Genomic DNA, 18,718 nt, shown 5'->3' on the forward strand with positions numbered 1-18,718 from the left:
TCCTCCAGGTTTGCATTCCAGGGAAATAGCTCTTGGCAACATCCCAGCCAGGTATGTGGGTGTTGCGGACACGTGTAGGCAGCCTGAGCTCTGCTCTCCTACCGCCCCCCAACATCACCTGCAAAGGCGCTGCTGCTCTCATCCTGGTGGTTCCCAAGTCCGCCCGCCGGTAGCACAGACCTTGTCTTCAAGTGGACTGGCTCAGCCAGCGGCTGCCTGCCTGGCTCCCAGAGCCGCTGCTGCTGCTGAGCTTTGCCAGAAGGGGCTGCCCCGCGCACTGAGCAATGCCCTGGCAGCGTTCAGAGACTAAAAAAAATCCAGACACTCACTCAGCATCCCCGAGAGCTCCCAGCAGGCCCAGCTGAAGAGGGAAAACTCTCAAATGTGTATTTTCCTGGTTGTTTCTTTCCATGACATTAACTCCCTTCACTCCGATCATCTCACCTCCCAGCCCTCAGCCCCCAGCTCCTCACCTCCTGGTGTTAACACACACCCCTTTCAAGGAACAAACGCCTGGGCTGTCTGCAATGCACATGGGAATTCAACACAGCAAAGCAGTCACATTTCTCGGTCCTTCCCTTTTCCTCCTCCTATTGCCCTAACACTCCTCAGTAGAAGGTAAAGCAAGACTCTTGTCATTTCACAAAATCACAAGTTTCATGATTTTTCACTAAAATGGAGAAACGGATTGTGTGATTAGCTCCCAGGGACAGCCCTCTCTCCGCCACACACAGCGTGAGCTGCATGAGAACGGGCAATCCTCAGACCAGACAAGGGGTGCACGGAGCCACCCGAATCCAGCCTACCGTTCTGATGGCTGTGGGGATGCCAGACTCGTCCACCGGCCCGATCCCGGGGTAGTGGGGGGCTTTGATGACGGTCACCCTCTTCTCTTCCTCCGAGGACCTGTACAGCGGGATGGAGCTGCCCACCGTGCCATCCAGAGACTGCGCGTGCTGGGCATACGCCTCCGTGGAATCTGGGGAGAGAATGTGGCGACATAGAATGCGTGTGATGCACGGGGAATCCTAAATTAATGGTGCCTCTTGCATAGTTGTGCCAAACGTGGCATAGTCTGTATTCCCATCCCGATCTCTCTTAACTCAGTGACCTTAAATTTGAGCCACTGGTTGCTAACAGGGAGGTGCATATTGAACACACCTATAACAAGACCCTCCCGTTTCATGAAGAAGGGCGAGGGCAAGAACAGCCTTGGTGAGAGACCCTGTGGCCTGTGGCAGCCACCGTAACACAGCCCTTTGCATGCACCGCCTCTTCTCATTGTTCCAGTCATTCTGTGGGGGCAGAAGCTGGGGCGAGCTGAGTCCCAGCTCATAGTTTACATTACTATTCTTTTTGTGAAACTGCTCACTATTTCCAAGTCTCCAAACATATACTTGGCTTGTGGGTAAATAAATGACTTTATTAGTATTAACTTTTATTTAAGTAGCCAAGATGGCCATCATGTCTTTGCTTTTAGTTTAAAGTACCAAAAACCACGACTTCTGGCCCCGTGAGGATACAAATCGCCCTAAGCATATAAATAAGATGGGATTTATCCTGTCCCTATCTTCATGCCATGATTATTAACTTTTGCTATACTTTCTCAAGAAAGGAGGGGACTTAGTGTACTATATGTTCACTTACTCTTAGTTCAGAGATAGTTGGGAAAAATCAACATTATTACCATTCATCTGGGGCAACTGATAATACAATTTCCTGTGTTCTTATTTTTTTGTTGTTGTTTACTCCCCGCCCCTTTTTTTAAATAATAAATTTCAAAATTTTGGTGACCAAGAATGATTCTTTGTCACAGGTGGTCAGATCTGTCTTTCAGAAAGGTCTTTTTTTAAATATAGATATGGAAAAGTCCTAATGTTTTAGGTTAGCAATGATATACTCACTTAAAAATTTAACTCATCATTATAAGGATAAGAAGAGATCAACTAAAATCCATTATATTATTTATAACTGCTATTACTATTATGGCTATTTTCTATTTCATTTGCAACAGAAAAGCATTTTCAATCCATTGCTGATAAAGAATGATTAAGGCTGACATAAAACTGCTTTATGTACCACTGTAGTAGTAGATAAAAGTAATCTTTTTCAGGCAGCTCCAAAGTAAGACACAATGTGATATTTGACTCAGATTTCCCATTTAATTTTAAAAAGGATTTGACTGAGCAACCATGATCTAGTATTTCTATAAAAAAACCCAAACTTTTTGAGACCCTAATATGTGTAAAATTTCTGCCTGTATTAACTTTGTCTTCATTTATGGTTCATAAGATTCTATGAACTTAAATAATACAAGTCAACCTTTTATTTTATTATGCTCTTATATGCTCCACTAACTCTCATTTTTGCTGTTTTTGTCCTAAACTAAACATCAAGTTTCTCTAGGGCAGGATAGGTTTGTACATTCTCCTCAGGACCTAACTCAGCATTGGCCAACTGGAATTTGTTCAATGTTTACACAGACAATTTCTTTCCATGTTCATAGTTTATATGTAAAATCTACTCAATGGCACTCTCTAATATAGAACCCTATCTACATTCAAGTATTTATATATATTGTTTGTTGAGGTGACGTGAAAAAATTGTGTTCATTAAGGTGAGCAATGGGGGTGAAAGAGTCAGACTTTGACAATAATTATTTGGGAAAATATTACGGCTAGAATCATTTGTAGAGTTTTACTGCAGATGCGTCATAATACATAGCTCTGTAAAAAATCTAGATATAATGAGCTCCTATTGTAATACTACACCAGTGACTAATTAAGGGCAACATTCTGGCACAAGGACGTTCTGCTTTCTTATACTCTAAAAGGCCATCGTTATAAGAGTCACCGATCATTCCAGGAGCAGCATTAGAAAAGCACAAGCATCATTAAACTTTTCTTTAACGAGTCTCCTGGCTACATGTGAGCTACAGAGGTTGTGTTGACACAGAAGCTGAGTCCACAGTGCACATGGCGAATATTCTTGGGTAAACTAATGGCATTGTGTTCTTTCAATACACAGCAGTGTTGGGGAAACGAGGGTGCTGCTGCTATTGGGGAGGAAATGGGAGTTAAAGCCCTCTGCTCTCCTTTCTTGCTCCCTGTAGTTGGTTGGTGGCCAGAGGATGGGCCCCTCCTACTTTTCTGAGAGCTGTGCTGCGACCACGTGGTCCCCTGCCTTCCTCTCCGCTTCCTGCTGCCCTGGAGGCCTGGTTCAACATCATGAAACCTTTCTTTTCAGCTTCAATTCATATGATGCTCTGATTTAGTCTGGGTTGGCTTTATTTTTTTGGTAATGTTCTCAGTTACTTTTTTACATTTCTGAAAACTAGGAAAATGTATGACCTCGTTTTCTAAGCTGTTGTAATATATTTTGCCACGTAAAAATATTTCCATCGTTATATAGCGGTTTCTTCCCCAGCAAGCTTCAAGGAGTTCATGAGCCCCGTGAAATTATATGCTGGAAAGTTTTTTTTTTTTTAATAAATGTTCAAGTGTTCATTTTGTATCTGGAGGAAAGCTCTCTCTTTCGTCTAATTTTTATTTCCCAAAAGAGCTATGTTTTGATGAAATCCTGGCATCATCTTTTAAAGCAGTGGTTCTCAACTTTCTGGTTCTTTAAATACAGTTCCTCATGTGGTGACCCAACCATAAAATTATTTTCGTTGCTACTTCATAACTGTAATGTTGCTACTGTTATGAATCATAATGTAAATATCTGATATGCAGGATGGTCTTAGGCGACCCCTGTGAAAGGGTCCTTCAACAGCCAAAGGGGTTGCGACCCACAGGTTGAGAACTGCTGCTTTAAAGGGACTCACATCTCTGACGGGTGGTTTTCTGGCCTCAGTTTGAGTAGTTTACTGCTTTGGGAGGCAGTAGTTCAGTGTGTACTACTGTGTGAGGCAGCCTGTGCCCGTCGGTCTGCTTTAACTGTGAACCAGGTCTTCTTTATAGACACCAAAAGAATGTTCTACAATGACAGTTTTCCCACGAAAGAACAGGGTGCCTCCACATGGATGGTATTTACCATATACGGAAATGCACCCTGTGAATGTTCTCCTGGTGATGTGAGCTCTCCCCTCCCTAATGGCCCATCTTTTTCTCTCTAACCCCCCCATACCCCAAATATTGAATCACCTTCCCCAGAGGAAGGTACAGAAGCAGTCGCTGCCTTGGAATGGCTGGGTGCCTGTTTCTTCCGAGGCTGAGTTCATGCCTGTTTCTTCCGAGGCTGAGTTCACGTGGTCCCTAATGCCTCCCGAGGATAGGGTCTTTAATCGTGAGCTGATGAACGTGTCTGCCTCCTTTCTAAAAGTTACTCCAATGCTTTATATTATTTTCCTCATGTGGTCTGTACTCGCTATTTTGAAATTGTCATGAAAATCATGATGATCCAGCGACTTACCGAGTGACCGGCCATGAGGCATGATGATGCTGGAATTGAGGGAGCCTGGCAGGGAGTAGGCTGAAGGGGAGAAGGGCCGCTGGTAGTAGCTCATCGGACTCACAGCACCTCCCGAGTTTCCATTCACTGTTACCTGGCTCTGAGAAAAGTGCAGACATCCCGTTAAAGCATCGTTCCTTTAGATGACAATGAAAGACTTCATTCAGATGACAGGCATCAGCTGTCCAGCTTCTATTTACTCTGAAAACTGATGTCAAGAGGGACAGGGTGCACATTTTCAGTGTCTTCTCACTCTTCCCTTATTTCTGAAATCACTCTTATATGCCAGAGGGCGCTGGGGGTGATTAGAAAGCAGCTGACTGGTGGGCATGCCCCTCTGCCAACAGAGATGCCAAAGGTACCAGTAAGGAGTCAGTATAAAGTAAGCCTGGAGGGCAAGTTTGCTCTTATTGTCGAGTTAAATTGTCAGAGCACGTCACACTGCTCTGCATGGAGATTTGAAGTGAATGCTCTTTGACCGATGAAAGGGATTGGTTCTCAGACTTGGTCAGGGATACCCTCTAACCAATCAATGTTTCCGGGGCAAGGTGATTATTAATAGAAGGAACACAATTGTTTGGATTTATGCATCATAAATCAATCTATTCTAGGAGAGTCAAATACCTGGTAAAAGACATGCTAACCGCTGGCTTCTCCCTCCTCCGATCTCATTTAGCACTTTATGGGCCTCTGTTTGGTTTCTTAATAATGTATTGTTTTGATTGCTTTATACCTGAGTATTTTAATCCCAAAGGTATTTCAAGCTTCTTGTCGGAGATGGTCATATAAGTGCTTCTTTTAAACACAGATTTTATAACACGCATCCTGGTGCTAAGAGCATAGTAGATACTCAACAAGTACATATTCTAACTGAATTGAATCGGCCGAGTTCACAGAGGCGGAGCATGCCCCTCTGTCCACACACGCTGAGCACTGAGGAGGTTACATAATGCATGCCAACGACACAAAACATTGGTAAGAGCATGGAGTTAAGAAGGCCTTACAGCTGAGCACACCAAACACACATATGCACCTAGATAAACAGAATTGGTGAACTTTTTCTACTTAGTTTAACACAAAATAAAGAATTCTACAGGCCTGACACACAGATGCATGATTAGTTGCTTATTTCCATGATTTTTTCACTTTAAAGCAGATGTTTTCAAGTGACCTAGAATAAACCTAATTTCATGACTCTATAGCACTGCCACATCTGCCCTGACGTCAAACATTTCATTACAGTGAGGTGCTTCTTGACTACGTACTTTTCTAAGTTGTGGTGGAAATCACCCTCATATCCCAAGTGCCTGTGTCTTGAGGATCTTCTACCTGAAGGGCAGTGGGCATGCAAGTAAGTGCGATGCACTGGCTTTGGAAGCACCCCAAAGCTTCGAGCTCTTATTTACCTTGGATGAATTATTTGAGACTATTTTTCCTCCCTGCCCAAATCAAGTTTGGTTGATCTTTGTAAATATAACTTTAAAACTGTTGGTATAATTAATGTTAAAACCAAGAAAATTTCTATTTAAAACTATCATGGTACTATGTTACTAAACTTAAAAAAGTCATTCTAAATCCTATTTTGTCTATGACAGTGCTTATTTAAAACTTCATTATAAAGTCAATTTTTTAGAAAAAAATATTCCTATTTTTTTTGCCTAAAATTATATGCCTTTCAAATTGAAGTCATTATCTACACATTATATGCAACTGAAAATTTGTGTCATAAAATTTTAAGCACTTTAACCATTCATAAATCATTTAGTAGAGCCTACTTGTCACAGACATTGAAATGATAGCATATACATGGGAAATATGTATTGCTCTAAATGGAAGATAAATTATTGATATGTGAAACAATATCTGTATTCATAAAATTCTATCCTGGAATAGCTCAGGAAAAAGAATTCCAAAAATATTATAGGGCTCAATTTCTGCAGGGTAGGTTAGGATCATTTACATCATTCAGTCCTGAAAGATAGTTTGGGTTCAGGAGATGAAGGTGTTAGTGAGGTGGAGCAAGAGGCATTAGCATGATGTAGTCAGTAATTGTGCAGGCGAGAAAGAAATACATAAACTACTCACATGAATCTCCCAGTTAAACCGTTACCTACCATGATCTAACATTGGGTTACCATTTCTGAAAAATTTTAGTTTCTCTATAATCCAATCACCATAATATTATATGTATGTCTATCTACATTTCTGAGGTGACTTCTTATTAAGGCCAATCACTGTCCAACTAATTAGCTAGAGCAGCCAGTGTGAATGTAAATCACTCTAAAATGAATGAAGAGAATGTAACTGATTTTTCAGCCCACAGTGGGTTTCTGAGGATGACTGTCATGGATTTCCTGGTAGACTATGTAGAATCAGTTTACTAATAATCAGCATCTATGGAAATAAAATGCTCCACAGCAAAATGAGATGTTAGACAAGCAATCAGTCCTCTGGCCTTTGGAGACCTGTTTGAAAATGACGGGGTCAGAGGGAGGAAGCATAGTTCTGTGCATGGCAGCGGCCACTAAGGCGATGACACCTGTGGTGTGAGAGTCAGCCATCAGGGGCTCCTCTGGGATGGCTGGGAGCACTCCCTCCATTGGGAGGAGTCTATGGTGGGAGCCCACGGTGCTGCCTGGGGAAGGTAGTCAGGAGCAAGGAGAGGTGTTCATGTCAACAGGGGTCCATGTAGGTGTGAAGGCCCCAAGTCAGCAGGTGGAGGCAGGGCAAGGGGTGCTGACCTGAAGCCTGGTTTTGGTCAAAGTATTTTGGATAAAAGGTGGCATGGAAAGGGGAATGGGGAGAGACCTGTGGAGCAGCTGGTCTGTGTGTCTGTGAAGCATTTACCTCCAGCACACTGGCAGTTAAGCTCTGGTTTCGAAGCTGAGTTTCAGGAAGAAATAATAAGAGGAGATATAAATTATCCAATTAAGAAAACATCTATTTGTAACGTGGAGAGAAGGCAAACCTTGGGCTTTATTTGCAAGCACTTGAAGGAAATGCATTGAGAGGATTAGGTGCTCACCACACAGGACAGAAAAAGCATGAAAGCACGAGGAAAGGGAACCCAGCAAGTGGTTTTTGGAGACAAGACCAGATTTCATACAGCACTGCATGGTCTTTCTGAATGGGGGCTTGAGAGTGTCGGCATAGTGGAATTTTTGTCTCCAAAAAATTTTAGGTTTTGTACTTGTGACAGTAAAATGCCATCAGGTTGTCTATTGATCAAAAGAATTACTTTTCCCTTCACTAGAGAAATCTTTGTAGCATATCTACTGTCCCCAGCCCCTTCCTGGGAAATGTCCCCGAAATATAAATCAGTTTGTTTACTATTTTATGATTAAAGATATACATCAGGACTGATCAAACTGAAAAACAACTAAAGGGAAAGGGAATTTTGTCTACTTTCCCACTCACTGAATCTCTTTCTTGATTTCACTAGGAAATACTAAAAGAATTAAACGTTGAAATGTCCTACCATGCAAATAGTGGTAGCCATGTGTGACCATGACATGAAAAAGAAAGCCAGCCACTGATGATGGTTAGAATAGAGCCTAGTTCGTTAGAAGAACTACTGTTGGTTTACCTACCAAGTCATAGGTAAAGGAGAAAGAAACTGAAGGAGAAAGAAAAGGTTTAAATCCCCCAAGGCTATGACCCAGGAGGCTCGACATGGTGGAGGGTTGTAGTAAAAGGGAGGGAGGGGTTGGCCCATTAAAGGTCTGTAGCTCTCCATTCTAACTGTGAGGGTGTCTGGCCACACATGTGTAATCCTATATAATCAAAGGCTAATATGCAAATAGACCGAACAGCGGAACAACCGAACAACTGGTCACTATGATGTGCGCTGACCACCAGGGGCGCACGCGGAACATGGTGGGATGGTGGAGCAGGTAGTGGGGGTACCAGACCAAGGCAGGGTGCTGGTCAGTGTCATCGGGGCAAGCCTCTGGTGGTTACTGAAAATTCTTTGCTCCTGCACACTGCAGTCCTGTCCAGTGCTCGCACCTGCTGCCAGTGCCCGGCATTGGTCCCAATCGCCCCTAAGGGCTGCTCCACCTCCCTCTGCTCCTGAGGGGCAATTGGGGCAGCAGCCGCTGCTTGTACCCGCTGCTGGTGCCGACCCAATCACTCTGCACTGTCAGCGGGTGCAAGCGGGGCTAGCGCTGTCAGTGTGTGGGAGCAGCGGCAGCGGGAGTGGGGCTGCTGGCAGACAGGGGACCAGGGGCTGCGGTGGAAGGGGCTGGACAGGGGTCGCAGAGGATGGGCAGAGACCTGCCCCTGTCCACAGCAGCCTTGTGGCCCACAATTTCTTTCAAGGTGCACGACTTCATGCAGTGGGCCCTAGTATGATGATAAGCATCAACCTTAACATGAGTGAATGTAACTCTGAAGGTATAGAGACATTCCCTCCCCGCGCCCCCCCCACACACATACCTTCAGAATAGAGGGTTTTATTGTTGTTGTTTGGTGTGGTGCCAGTGGTAAGGTAGATAGCCAAAAGTACTACAGAATATTAATACAATTAAAAGGAAAAATATAATGACTATAAATCTCATGGGATTGGCTGGCCCGCATCCTTTGGAGTATAAACATGTAGAAGGCTAAAGCACATTCTATTTAAAACCCTCATTGTTATGGGTAATATGATCAGTTGGTATAGTACTGTGTTCAGGAATGGTCTTTAACCATTTATTTGTTTTTCCAAAGAGACTCTCTACAGAAAACAGAACTATTACACTTTTTGAATTTCTCTCTCTCCTTTCTGATATGCTCGCAATTTTAAGTGTGTGTGTGTGTGTGTGTGTGTGTGTGTGTGTGTGTAACAGATGAAATGCCTCCAGGTGAATCATACCACACTTAAATTTCTATAAATAAAACTCAGAAGTTCAACAGTCCATTGGTCACCCACACAAATGCTCTGAAATATTTTGAGATACAGGTGTAAATTACCTCTTAGACTAGTTGGGGCTCCTTTCACATAACCCTCATGTCCACATTAAAGAGATACCCTCTTATAGGAGAGAAATACCCTCTTAGACACAGGAGGAGAGAGAATCACAATATACATATTTCCTGGAGGAGGATGTGAGGCGAGTAGGGAAAAAGTGGAATGTGTGAAAAGGGAAAGAAGGAAGTATTTTCTCAACCTGGACTACCTTGAAGTAGGAAAAACAAATTCAAATAAAAACAGGCTTTTTTTTTTCTTTTCTTTTTGAGGGGTGTATGTGTTTTATTTTTCCTACTGAATTGTCAGCAGATAGATGACTGCAGAAAAATCTCATAATTGTTTGTGTCTCCATATTTTCAAGACTATTTAAAGTTGAGGTATTTGAACATAAGCCAAAGGTCACCAACTTGTTGTAAGTTTAAGTTTCTTTTTACTGTTGCGCTGGAAGGGAGGTCAGAGCTAGAAACACCAGTTTGCTGCTGTCGGGTCTCGACAAGGGAAGGGCAGTGCTTATGCCTCAACATACGAATGCTCTAAGAGAGAGCACCTAGTATTCAAGACCACATTGAGCTTCTTTGTCCAACGTAATTCAAACCAGAACATTAAGGAGAACCTGTGGATAAAAGGGATCACTAAGTTTAGGCTGAACCCCTCGAGGAATTAGGGAGTCAGGGAACTCAGGAAGCGTGAGCTTCATCAGTGGAAAAAGCATGTTGGGTTGGACGTCGGCATTGCAAACTCAAATGCCTGCCTTGGGCCTGGGATGGATTCAGAATGTGCAGGCCCAGTGTTGGACAGAGGGGATTGGAACTGTGGTGGAATGGAGAGAGCACGGTCCTCCTGAAGCCAAAGTAAAATTAATTCAGTGGCAACCAAACAAACTAGATGTGTAGTCATAAGCCCCCAGGCCATCACTTCGTTGAGCCAGAGATATAAAGGCAGAGGGTGAGATGTGTGAGGCACTTATCCTGGGTGCAAAATTGAATGGAGTAACAAAAACTCACTGGAAAAGGGAAGAATGCAATCTTGGAAAAATGCACTCTTAGAACAAAATAAAAATCAGTGCCCAAAAAAAGTCATACTGAACAAAATTTAAATAATGACCAGTGCCATATCAAGCCATATTAAAGACTGAAGAAAAGGAAAGAAAAGTCTGTATCCTGGATTTTTAATGAAAGCAATCTATCTATCTATCTATCTATCTATCTATCTATCTATCTGAGCCTAAGCGACCAGCAGACTGGCGGACTGGTTGACTAACCAGTAGCTATAATGCGCACTGACCACCAGTGGGCAGACACTCAATGTAGGAGCGGAAACCATAGGCTTGGAAACATGGAACAGACTGATGAATCTCAGAGAAAAGGGGGGAGGGGAAAGGGCGGGAAGAGCTCAACCAAAGATCTTATACGCATACTAGAGGCCTGGTGCACGGATTCATGCACTGGTGGGGTCCCTACGCCTGGCCTGTGGGGATTGGGCTGAAACTGGCTCTCCAACATCCCCCAAAGGTTCCCAGATTGCGAGAGGGTGCAGGCCAAGCCACGGGACCCCACCGGTGCACGAATGTGTGCACCAGGCCTCTAGTAATATTATAATACAATAATATTTTCAAAATCTGTATTTTCCTGATCTTATTTTCAATTGAGAGAATAGCCATGTTTGATAATTTCACCATGACCAGTGATGATGTCACATATTTTTAAACTAATTTAAAATGAAGTAAAATGATAATAAATTCGACTTTGGTATAAATAAAATGTTTAAACTTAAAATAATGTTCAGTTTTAATGCACTTACTTTTCTACTTTTCAATATTTTTTAAACTATTGAAATGTTCTGGAAAAAATTAATAATACCTAAAAAAATAATTATGGGGACATGTTTTTCTTTCTGTCTCTGGTTCCAATTGGCTTAACATGGCACTGTGCTCTGTAGTCTTAACACCCCTCTTCTAAGCTCTGTAATGGCTTAGCTTGTAGGCCTCACTTCTCAAGGAACATACAGAATATGTTAAATACCCAGCAAAGGGAATTGATGGGTTTTGTTCTCCTTTTCAATACAGTTGACAGTAATATACTTAAGAAAATACCTACCCCAGCCGTGGTGGCTCAGTGGTTAAGTGTCAACCAATGAACCAGGAGGTCATGGTTCGATTCCCAGTCAGGACAAATGCCCAGGTTTTAGGCTTGATCCCTAGTGTGGGGTGTGCAGGTGGAAGGTGATCAATGCTTCTCTCTCATAAGATGTTTCTAACTCTCCCTCTCTTTCTCTTTGAAATCAATACAAATAAATTTTAAAAAAGAAAATACCTAGGGAGGAGTGATATAAAAATTGATCTTTATACTAAGAAATTATTTGTATTGTATTAGGTGTCATAATGGTATTTGCCTCATTTTTCTCTTCACCTGTTAGATATAGGTACTAACATTTTTACAAACTTAAGGATCTTATACTGACTTTACTACCAGGATAATTGGAGTTGACAGTTGGAAACAAGTGAAATAATAAAGCTTGCTGGCGCTTTGTGATGGGTACTTATAATGATAGAATTACCTATATCATTATTAAGACTTAAAGTTTCCATGGGAATTTAAAAATACATGATTTAAGCATTTTTGTGAAAGAAAATCTTTCCCTCCTACCCCATCTCCTTCTGTGATAATGGACGTCCTCTCTGACAGCCCTTCTCTGGGGACAAGGAGGAGACGTCCGGCAGCCACTTGTATCCTTAGGTGGCTCCATTTCACCGGCCACAGCTATTGGTTGGGAGGGGGAATGACGGAACTAACCCGGGCCCGGGAGGCACTGCCTCTCCTTGGGGATTTGAATTATATGTACCGAATGCCCCAGCCGGGGAGTTTTGTGCCGCAGAACCGCAGATGCGAGTTGACACAGAGAATGTCACGGACATTCACAGGCAACTTGAGGTAATGAGAGAGCAGAGGCTGAGAGATGAGAATGAGGTCAACTCAGAAAGAGGAGAGACAGCGGGAACCATGTGGCAGGTCAGGTGGAGAGAGAGGTGCTAATGTTCTCCAGTTCCCCGAAGGCCTGGCTGTGCCACCGGCCTTTCATGGTTCAAGGCTGCCCTACAACCTCATAATAAAAACTATTTTTACCTAAGTCTTAATAGCCTTAGCGTTTCTACCCAAGACCTGGGTGACAAGTGGCCTAACATGGTCACACAGATTTGGGCACATTGAGGGAGTGTGGCATCTGAGTCAGGGGAGTAAATAGGTAAGAGATTTTGCGCACGTGAATCAAGACAATTTTGGTGCTAAAAGATCTGGCACGAAACACATTTCTTTAACACTTAAAAGTACTTGGAGGGCCCTAGCTGGTTTGGCTCCGTGGATAGAGCGTTGGCCTGTGAACTGAAGGGTCCCAGGTTCGATTTCAGCCAAAAGCACATGCCTGGGTTGTGGGCTCGATCCCCAGTGGGGGGCATGCAGGAAGCAGCCAATCAATGATTCTCTCTCATCATTGATGTTTCTACCTTTCTCTCTTTCTACCTTCCTCTCTGAAATCAATAAAAAAATATATATATATAAAGTACTTGGAGCACCGAAGTGGTTTGCAGAGTCTTAAATGATAAATGACCATAGATGATTTCTAATAAATCAGTAGGAAGAAACTTTTAGAACATGATTTCTGGATAAAATATCTGAATAATTACATATTTTTCAAATTAAAACAAATCACCCTAGCTGGTTTGGCTCAGGGGCTACAGTGTCGGCCTGTGGACTGAAGGGTCCTGGGTTCAATTCCTGGTCAAGGACATATGCCTGGGTTGCAGGTTTGATCCCCAGAGTGGGGTGTGCAGAAGGCAGCTGATTGATGATTCTCTCTCATCATTGATGTTTCTTCCTCTCTTTCCCTCTCCCTTCCTCTCTAAAATCAATAAAAATATTTAAAAAAAGAAACCTAGAAATGTGTTGATGGGTTTCGTAGGGTTATACATGGGAGGATGGTTTCTTTCTCCTTTCCCTTCCTGATTGGACACTACCAAAGCAGTAGGTTAGGCAAGAAGCCCAGCGCGAAGGGGTTAGGGTCTCTGCAGGACACCGTCAGAAGAGATTGGAAAGTGTAATGGATCACCCGGCAGTCTGAGGACTGAGCGGTCGCAGCCACTGCAGGTTTTTGTCTCTCTTGCTGAAGAGGTATCTTTGTAGTCTCTGGAGAAAGCTCAGGTAGCTGTTTGTGGCTTTCAGGATCCTGTCCTGACAGGGGAGCTATCTGAATGGAGAGAGATGCTGTGTGTTTCTCAGGCACTGGGTTAGGGGGCGGTGAGCAGGGCCTTTTGAGGAATGATGGTAGGTCAACAGATTTGGAAAACGGTGGGGTATTAAAGGGGATGCTACTTCCTAGATCCTGGTTATGGATTAGTTTCCGTGTAGAGATTTTCCGTGTTTGAGAATCTTGCATGTAGTCCTCTTGTAGAAATGGGGTGCTACTCGTGTCAGCACTGGGTGGGGAACCTGTGCTGGAAGCTGCTGGTAGCAGGTTAGTGATTTTCTGTGTGTACGACACAGTGGTGTTAGATTCTTCGGAATATACAATGGTCTGGCTGGGGTCACCTTCATCAGAATGCATAGCTCCCTGAAGAAGTTTTTTATTAGTCAAGTACTCTGGACTGGAAGGAACGTGTGTGTTAGTTACTAGTTGGTCTAAAATGTCACCCTTTGTGTGACTAGTTGTCAAGGGGCTACAAAAGCTTTCTGTTCTGAGTGGTGGAAGGGGTGCCTGGATTGCCAAAAGCATCCGGAGGAAGAAATAATGTTGAAAGAAAAACAGAGAGAAAGTCAAAGTTAGTCATTAAAGAAACCAGTGTTAACTCCATCCTTAAAGAGGCTACAGCAATGCCATACCTTCTTACTATGGTATACATTTTGTTGGCTAGATTGATCAATTTTATTCCATTAGGAATGTGTTTTATTTTATTATCAAAAGCTGCCTTCGAGGGGAAAATAGTCTTTATACAGAATACATTATAAAGTTTGTCTCTACTGACATCCTGGGAAATTACCTTAAAAGTGAACATATGTTCTCTTGGATACGTTTAGGCTTTGAAGCGCACCCCCCCCCCCAATTTAGTTCCATTGTTTTGATAACTCTTTTTATGCTGCAGCACAATTTTGCTTCTATCTCCAACACTGAATTCTTTTATATAATTGACAGTTGCATAACTCACATTTATAAGTGTATAATGATTGCTGAACTCATAACTTTGAAGTCTAAATCATCAGCTGATAACGTTTTATAATTCAGAAAATAACCTAAACATTAGGTTAGAAACTGATCTGCTTTTATCAGCTGAATGAAAAAAAGAACCTGTTTTGAACTTAAGACCTGTTTTCCATATTGTCTATACAAGTCTGACCAGTAGTACAAATACGAAAGCAAAAACGTATTAAAAATAAAACATGTATCAAAATATGCACCTACTACTAGAAAAGTGATGCTAAAGCAGAGGGCCAACAGCCTTGCTTTTAAAGTAACACAACAGACAAGAGTATGCACGAGTACCTGAGTGGGCGACCTTTTTTCTTGCAGGTTTGGTCGAACGCTTCTAAAGCCTTTTGCTGCAAGAGAGGAATATGTAGCAACTCCGTTCAGTGTGTCTTGACTTTGGTCATTGTAAGATCTCCAAGCTTTTATTAAGGGAACACAAATTGGATACAAACATATCTACATTCACTTTTAACATTTTTTGAAATAAAAATAAATGTGAAATTTTCTTCAGAAATTTAATTTAATTCAATATGCATAACTGTACATGCAAGTTAACTTGACTGTGAGGTTCACAATGTGGTTATGAATATGTTAAAAAAACACACAACTCATAATGCCCTAGCTGGTGTGGCTTAGTTGATTGAGTGTCCTCCAGTGCACCAAGAGGTCACGGGTTCAAAATCTAGGTCAAGGCACATGCCTGGGTTGTGGGCTCAATCCCCAGGAGGTGGTGTGCAGGCGGCAGCCAATCAATGATATTTCTCTCTCTCTCTCTCTCTCTCTCTCTCTCTCTCTCTCTCTCTCTCTCCCTCCCTCCCTCTCCCTTCCCCCCCTCTAAAATAATTAAAAACCCCACATTTAAATAGCAAAAAAAAAAAAAAAAGCAAATGGAATGCTTATTCAGAAGAGCTTTTTTGTACCTGAGTCTGGTGACTGAGAATCACGCCCTAAAAGAAAAAGAAATGTTCAAATTACTATGAGGGTAAAGGAAAGGAACAATTCAGTAAGATCATTTGTCAAAGAACTACATGCATTTGGGGGGGAACAATATCTCAGTTATAAAATAATTCTGGGTACATAAAATAGACCAATGAGAAGTTTGTACATTAATTTTTTACTTCAATTAGAATATTATTCATTATATAACCATAATTTATAATTAACACATATATAAAGCATTGATTTTCCCCTCCCCTGTGTTATGGCAACCAATAATTTTATCTTATTATTGCCCACGCAGAATGTATGAATTTCTAAATATCAAATTAAAGCATCAAAGGGTATCTGGCTTGTACACAATAAGTGTTTCTCCAGCATTAAATCAAACCTCCGGATCCTTAGCTTCTGATGCCCTGGTATTTCCATATTCAACTCCTGTATGAGACAGCAATAAATTGTTTTGTGATTTGCTTTTTTTTTTTTTATAATTTGGAGAAAGTGTAAATGTGTCTACCATATTATGTGATACTTCGAATCATTCTCTAGACTTTGAATTTTCTTCTTATTGCCACTTAAAGTCACATTCTATTCAAATATAAAAGAGCTGTTACAGTATAGTTCATTGTGTTGCAGTAAGCTGTGGAAAACAAATTTCAGTACTAAGGAATTGCTTTGATAATGCAGGAGGGAAGTGGCTCAATGACATGTACTATTAGTTCCTGGATCCCTTCTATATGTCCCCCGAGACCGTTATTAAATTGCTGTTATTTCAATGCCTACTAGAACATGAATGTTATGTGTAAAAAGGACTCTTTGTTTTCTTTTTAATGCTTAGGAAATGGCTATTTTGAAATCTAAACACATGAATTAAGAATGATAAAAATTAGTTGAGAAATGTGAGAGTTTGAATTGAGATAAAATATTTGATGTAGATTCTTTCCAAATCAAAGGAAGAGAAATAAATGAGCCAGCACAGAGTATGTTAGAATGACTCCAGCTCAAATGCGGAAGAGAAGAGTAACAAATCTGCAATTTTTAAAAAGGATATTTGCTAATTTAGTATGGATCGTAACTCCAGTAAATTCCAAATCAGGGTGGTAAGTGGGGACCGTGCAGTGAAAATAACTTCGAGGAGTTACATATGAAATGCTTACTAGACTATCTCTAGGATTTGATGGGAGCAGAAATGACTGAACTTCTTAATCACTTAAATGATAATGATGTCTCTATAAAGAAAATGGTGTAACACACAGAGCAGCAATTAGAATTCTGCTGTGGGCAGTCAGGGAGGGAGATTTAATAACCACCTGGTAACCACACACTGTTTGTAGATATGGAACAAGTTTTCGGGCTTGAAGAAATGGCAATGGAAAGATGAGCAGTATGGATAATAGTAATAATAATTATCTGTATTATATTTATATGCTTGAGAATAGGGATTTCACTTTCCTCTGGTTTGATAGAACTGGGCTTTTATAAAGAAGGGTGTGTGGGTATGTATTGGGGATGGAGGTTATAGGAGACCACTGCTTGGAGGTGCAAGAGGTATGGGCCTGGTGAGGAAGAGGAGGGCATATTGAGAAGATTTGAAGGGCACTTTGAAATAAACTTCCTCTAACTGATAGTTTGTAGAGGGCCAGTTCTTTTTCTTACTGGTGACCACATTAGAGATTATGGAATGGGGAGTGGGATAGACAGTAAGTGTGAGAATCAGAGAAGAGTCATCCTAAGCTGAATCCAGGGGCTCTCTTCCTGCCACCCCCGCCCCCGCCAATACTGCCCAGGGATTTCCAAATGAAATTGTACCTGTGCTACCGGAAATAGGAGCTAGTGATCAGGGTGAGCTCTGCTGAAAAAATCCTGCTCAACATAGGAGACATGAATGTGTAGAAGCACGAGAAAGGACAAAGAATAAAAATGGCCAAGGATTAAAACTTTAGGATGAACCTGTATTTTAATGAAGTTTATGTTAATGACTACAGTCCACACCTAAGAGGATGGTCTCTTAAGGACACTCAAGTGTACAGCATTGCAGTTTATTTAAAATAAATCCAATTATAATATTTAAAGCACCCAGTCCTGATTTTCTATTTTATTATAGTTCTTCAGAGGCACTGAAAGATAAATAGCTCCCACACGGATGCTGTTGACCTCAGCCCTGCTTTTATTTCATTCCTGCCAGGAAAGGGTAGGAAAGGGAGGATGAGTGTGGTTGGAAGCAGGTGACAGAAAGCTTGAAAGCATCCTGGATCCATGTCAAGTAAAGAGAATATATGTTAAAAAAAAACACAAACTATTGAGCTATATTATGTTAAGCAAAATAAGCCATTCAGAGAAAGACAAGTATCACATAATGTCACGCATATGTGGAATCTAATGAACAAAATAAATTGATGAACAGAAGAGATCCAGAGACATGGAAGCATGTAACACACTGATGGATCTTAGAGGGAAGGGAAGGGGGCAGGAAGAGAATAACCAAAGAACTTATATGCATATATGCATAACCCATGGACATGGACAATAGTGAGGTGAAGGCCTGGGGAGGGGTTGGGAGCAGGGTCAATGGGAGAAAACAGGGACATCTGTAATACTTTCAACAATAAAGATAAATTTTAAAAAACGATTGAGCTGGTAAACGACTTGGCAGATGCATAGGGAAGATGGTTTTGTCCAATATCTTCAATATTATTTATGATCATTCATTGTGAAAAAACAGAGCCAGAATTCTAGGGATCAGAGCTCTAAATTTCTAGTGTTCTTTAGTAGATGGTCATTGCATCTCTGAAAATTTAAGAATGAGTAACTGGGACAGATGTGAATAGGGTCTTGGAGAATGAAGAGCCATGACCTCTCTTCACTGGTACCATGAGCACTCGCTGTGCCCAGCGGAAGGGGGGTGAGGACACTGTCAGAGAGGTTGTCCAGGCTCATTGCAGGGTTGGTGTCAGGGGCTGGACTGCATGCCCTCAGAGGTCCTTTCCAACTTTATGATTCCAACGTCTAAAGTCCTTTTAACTGATGTGGTATATTAGACATAATAAACTATATTTTTCTTGAAAATTATGATGATTTTAAATCTTATAGCTCCTTCTGTTAGATGGCTCAATTACTTTGCAAGAATTAATTTAAACCCATTAG

General features: G+C 41.7%; 1 protein-coding gene across 8 annotated transcripts in view; it reads right to left on the reverse strand.

Annotated features, from left to right (window-relative positions):
• Positions 1–18,718, reverse strand: part of SORBS2 (sorbin and SH3 domain containing 2) — a gene marked incomplete at its 5' end in the record, with an annotated part of 197,303 nt that overhangs the window by 64,755 nt on the left and 113,830 nt on the right. For 4 of the 8 annotated variants that reach the window (XM_081084089.1, XM_081084087.1, XM_081084094.1 and 1 more), the window contains 4 exons: positions 807–979; positions 4,414–4,552; positions 14,933–14,988; positions 15,559–15,585. In XM_081084089.1, coding sequence (XP_080940215.1) covers positions 807–979; positions 4,414–4,552; positions 14,933–14,988; positions 15,559–15,585 — 395 coding nt within the window. Of the gene's footprint in view, positions 1–806; positions 980–4,413; positions 4,553–14,932; positions 15,058–15,558; positions 15,586–18,718 lie in introns of all 8 variants that reach the window. The other 4 variants (XM_081084088.1, XM_081084090.1, XM_081084091.1 and 1 more) reach the window with 1 other exon arrangement.

Source organism: Myotis nattereri (assembly GCF_964212035.1).
Source record: "Myotis nattereri genome assembly, chromosome: 2".
Taxonomy (NCBI): domain Eukaryota; kingdom Metazoa; phylum Chordata; class Mammalia; order Chiroptera; family Vespertilionidae; genus Myotis; species Myotis nattereri.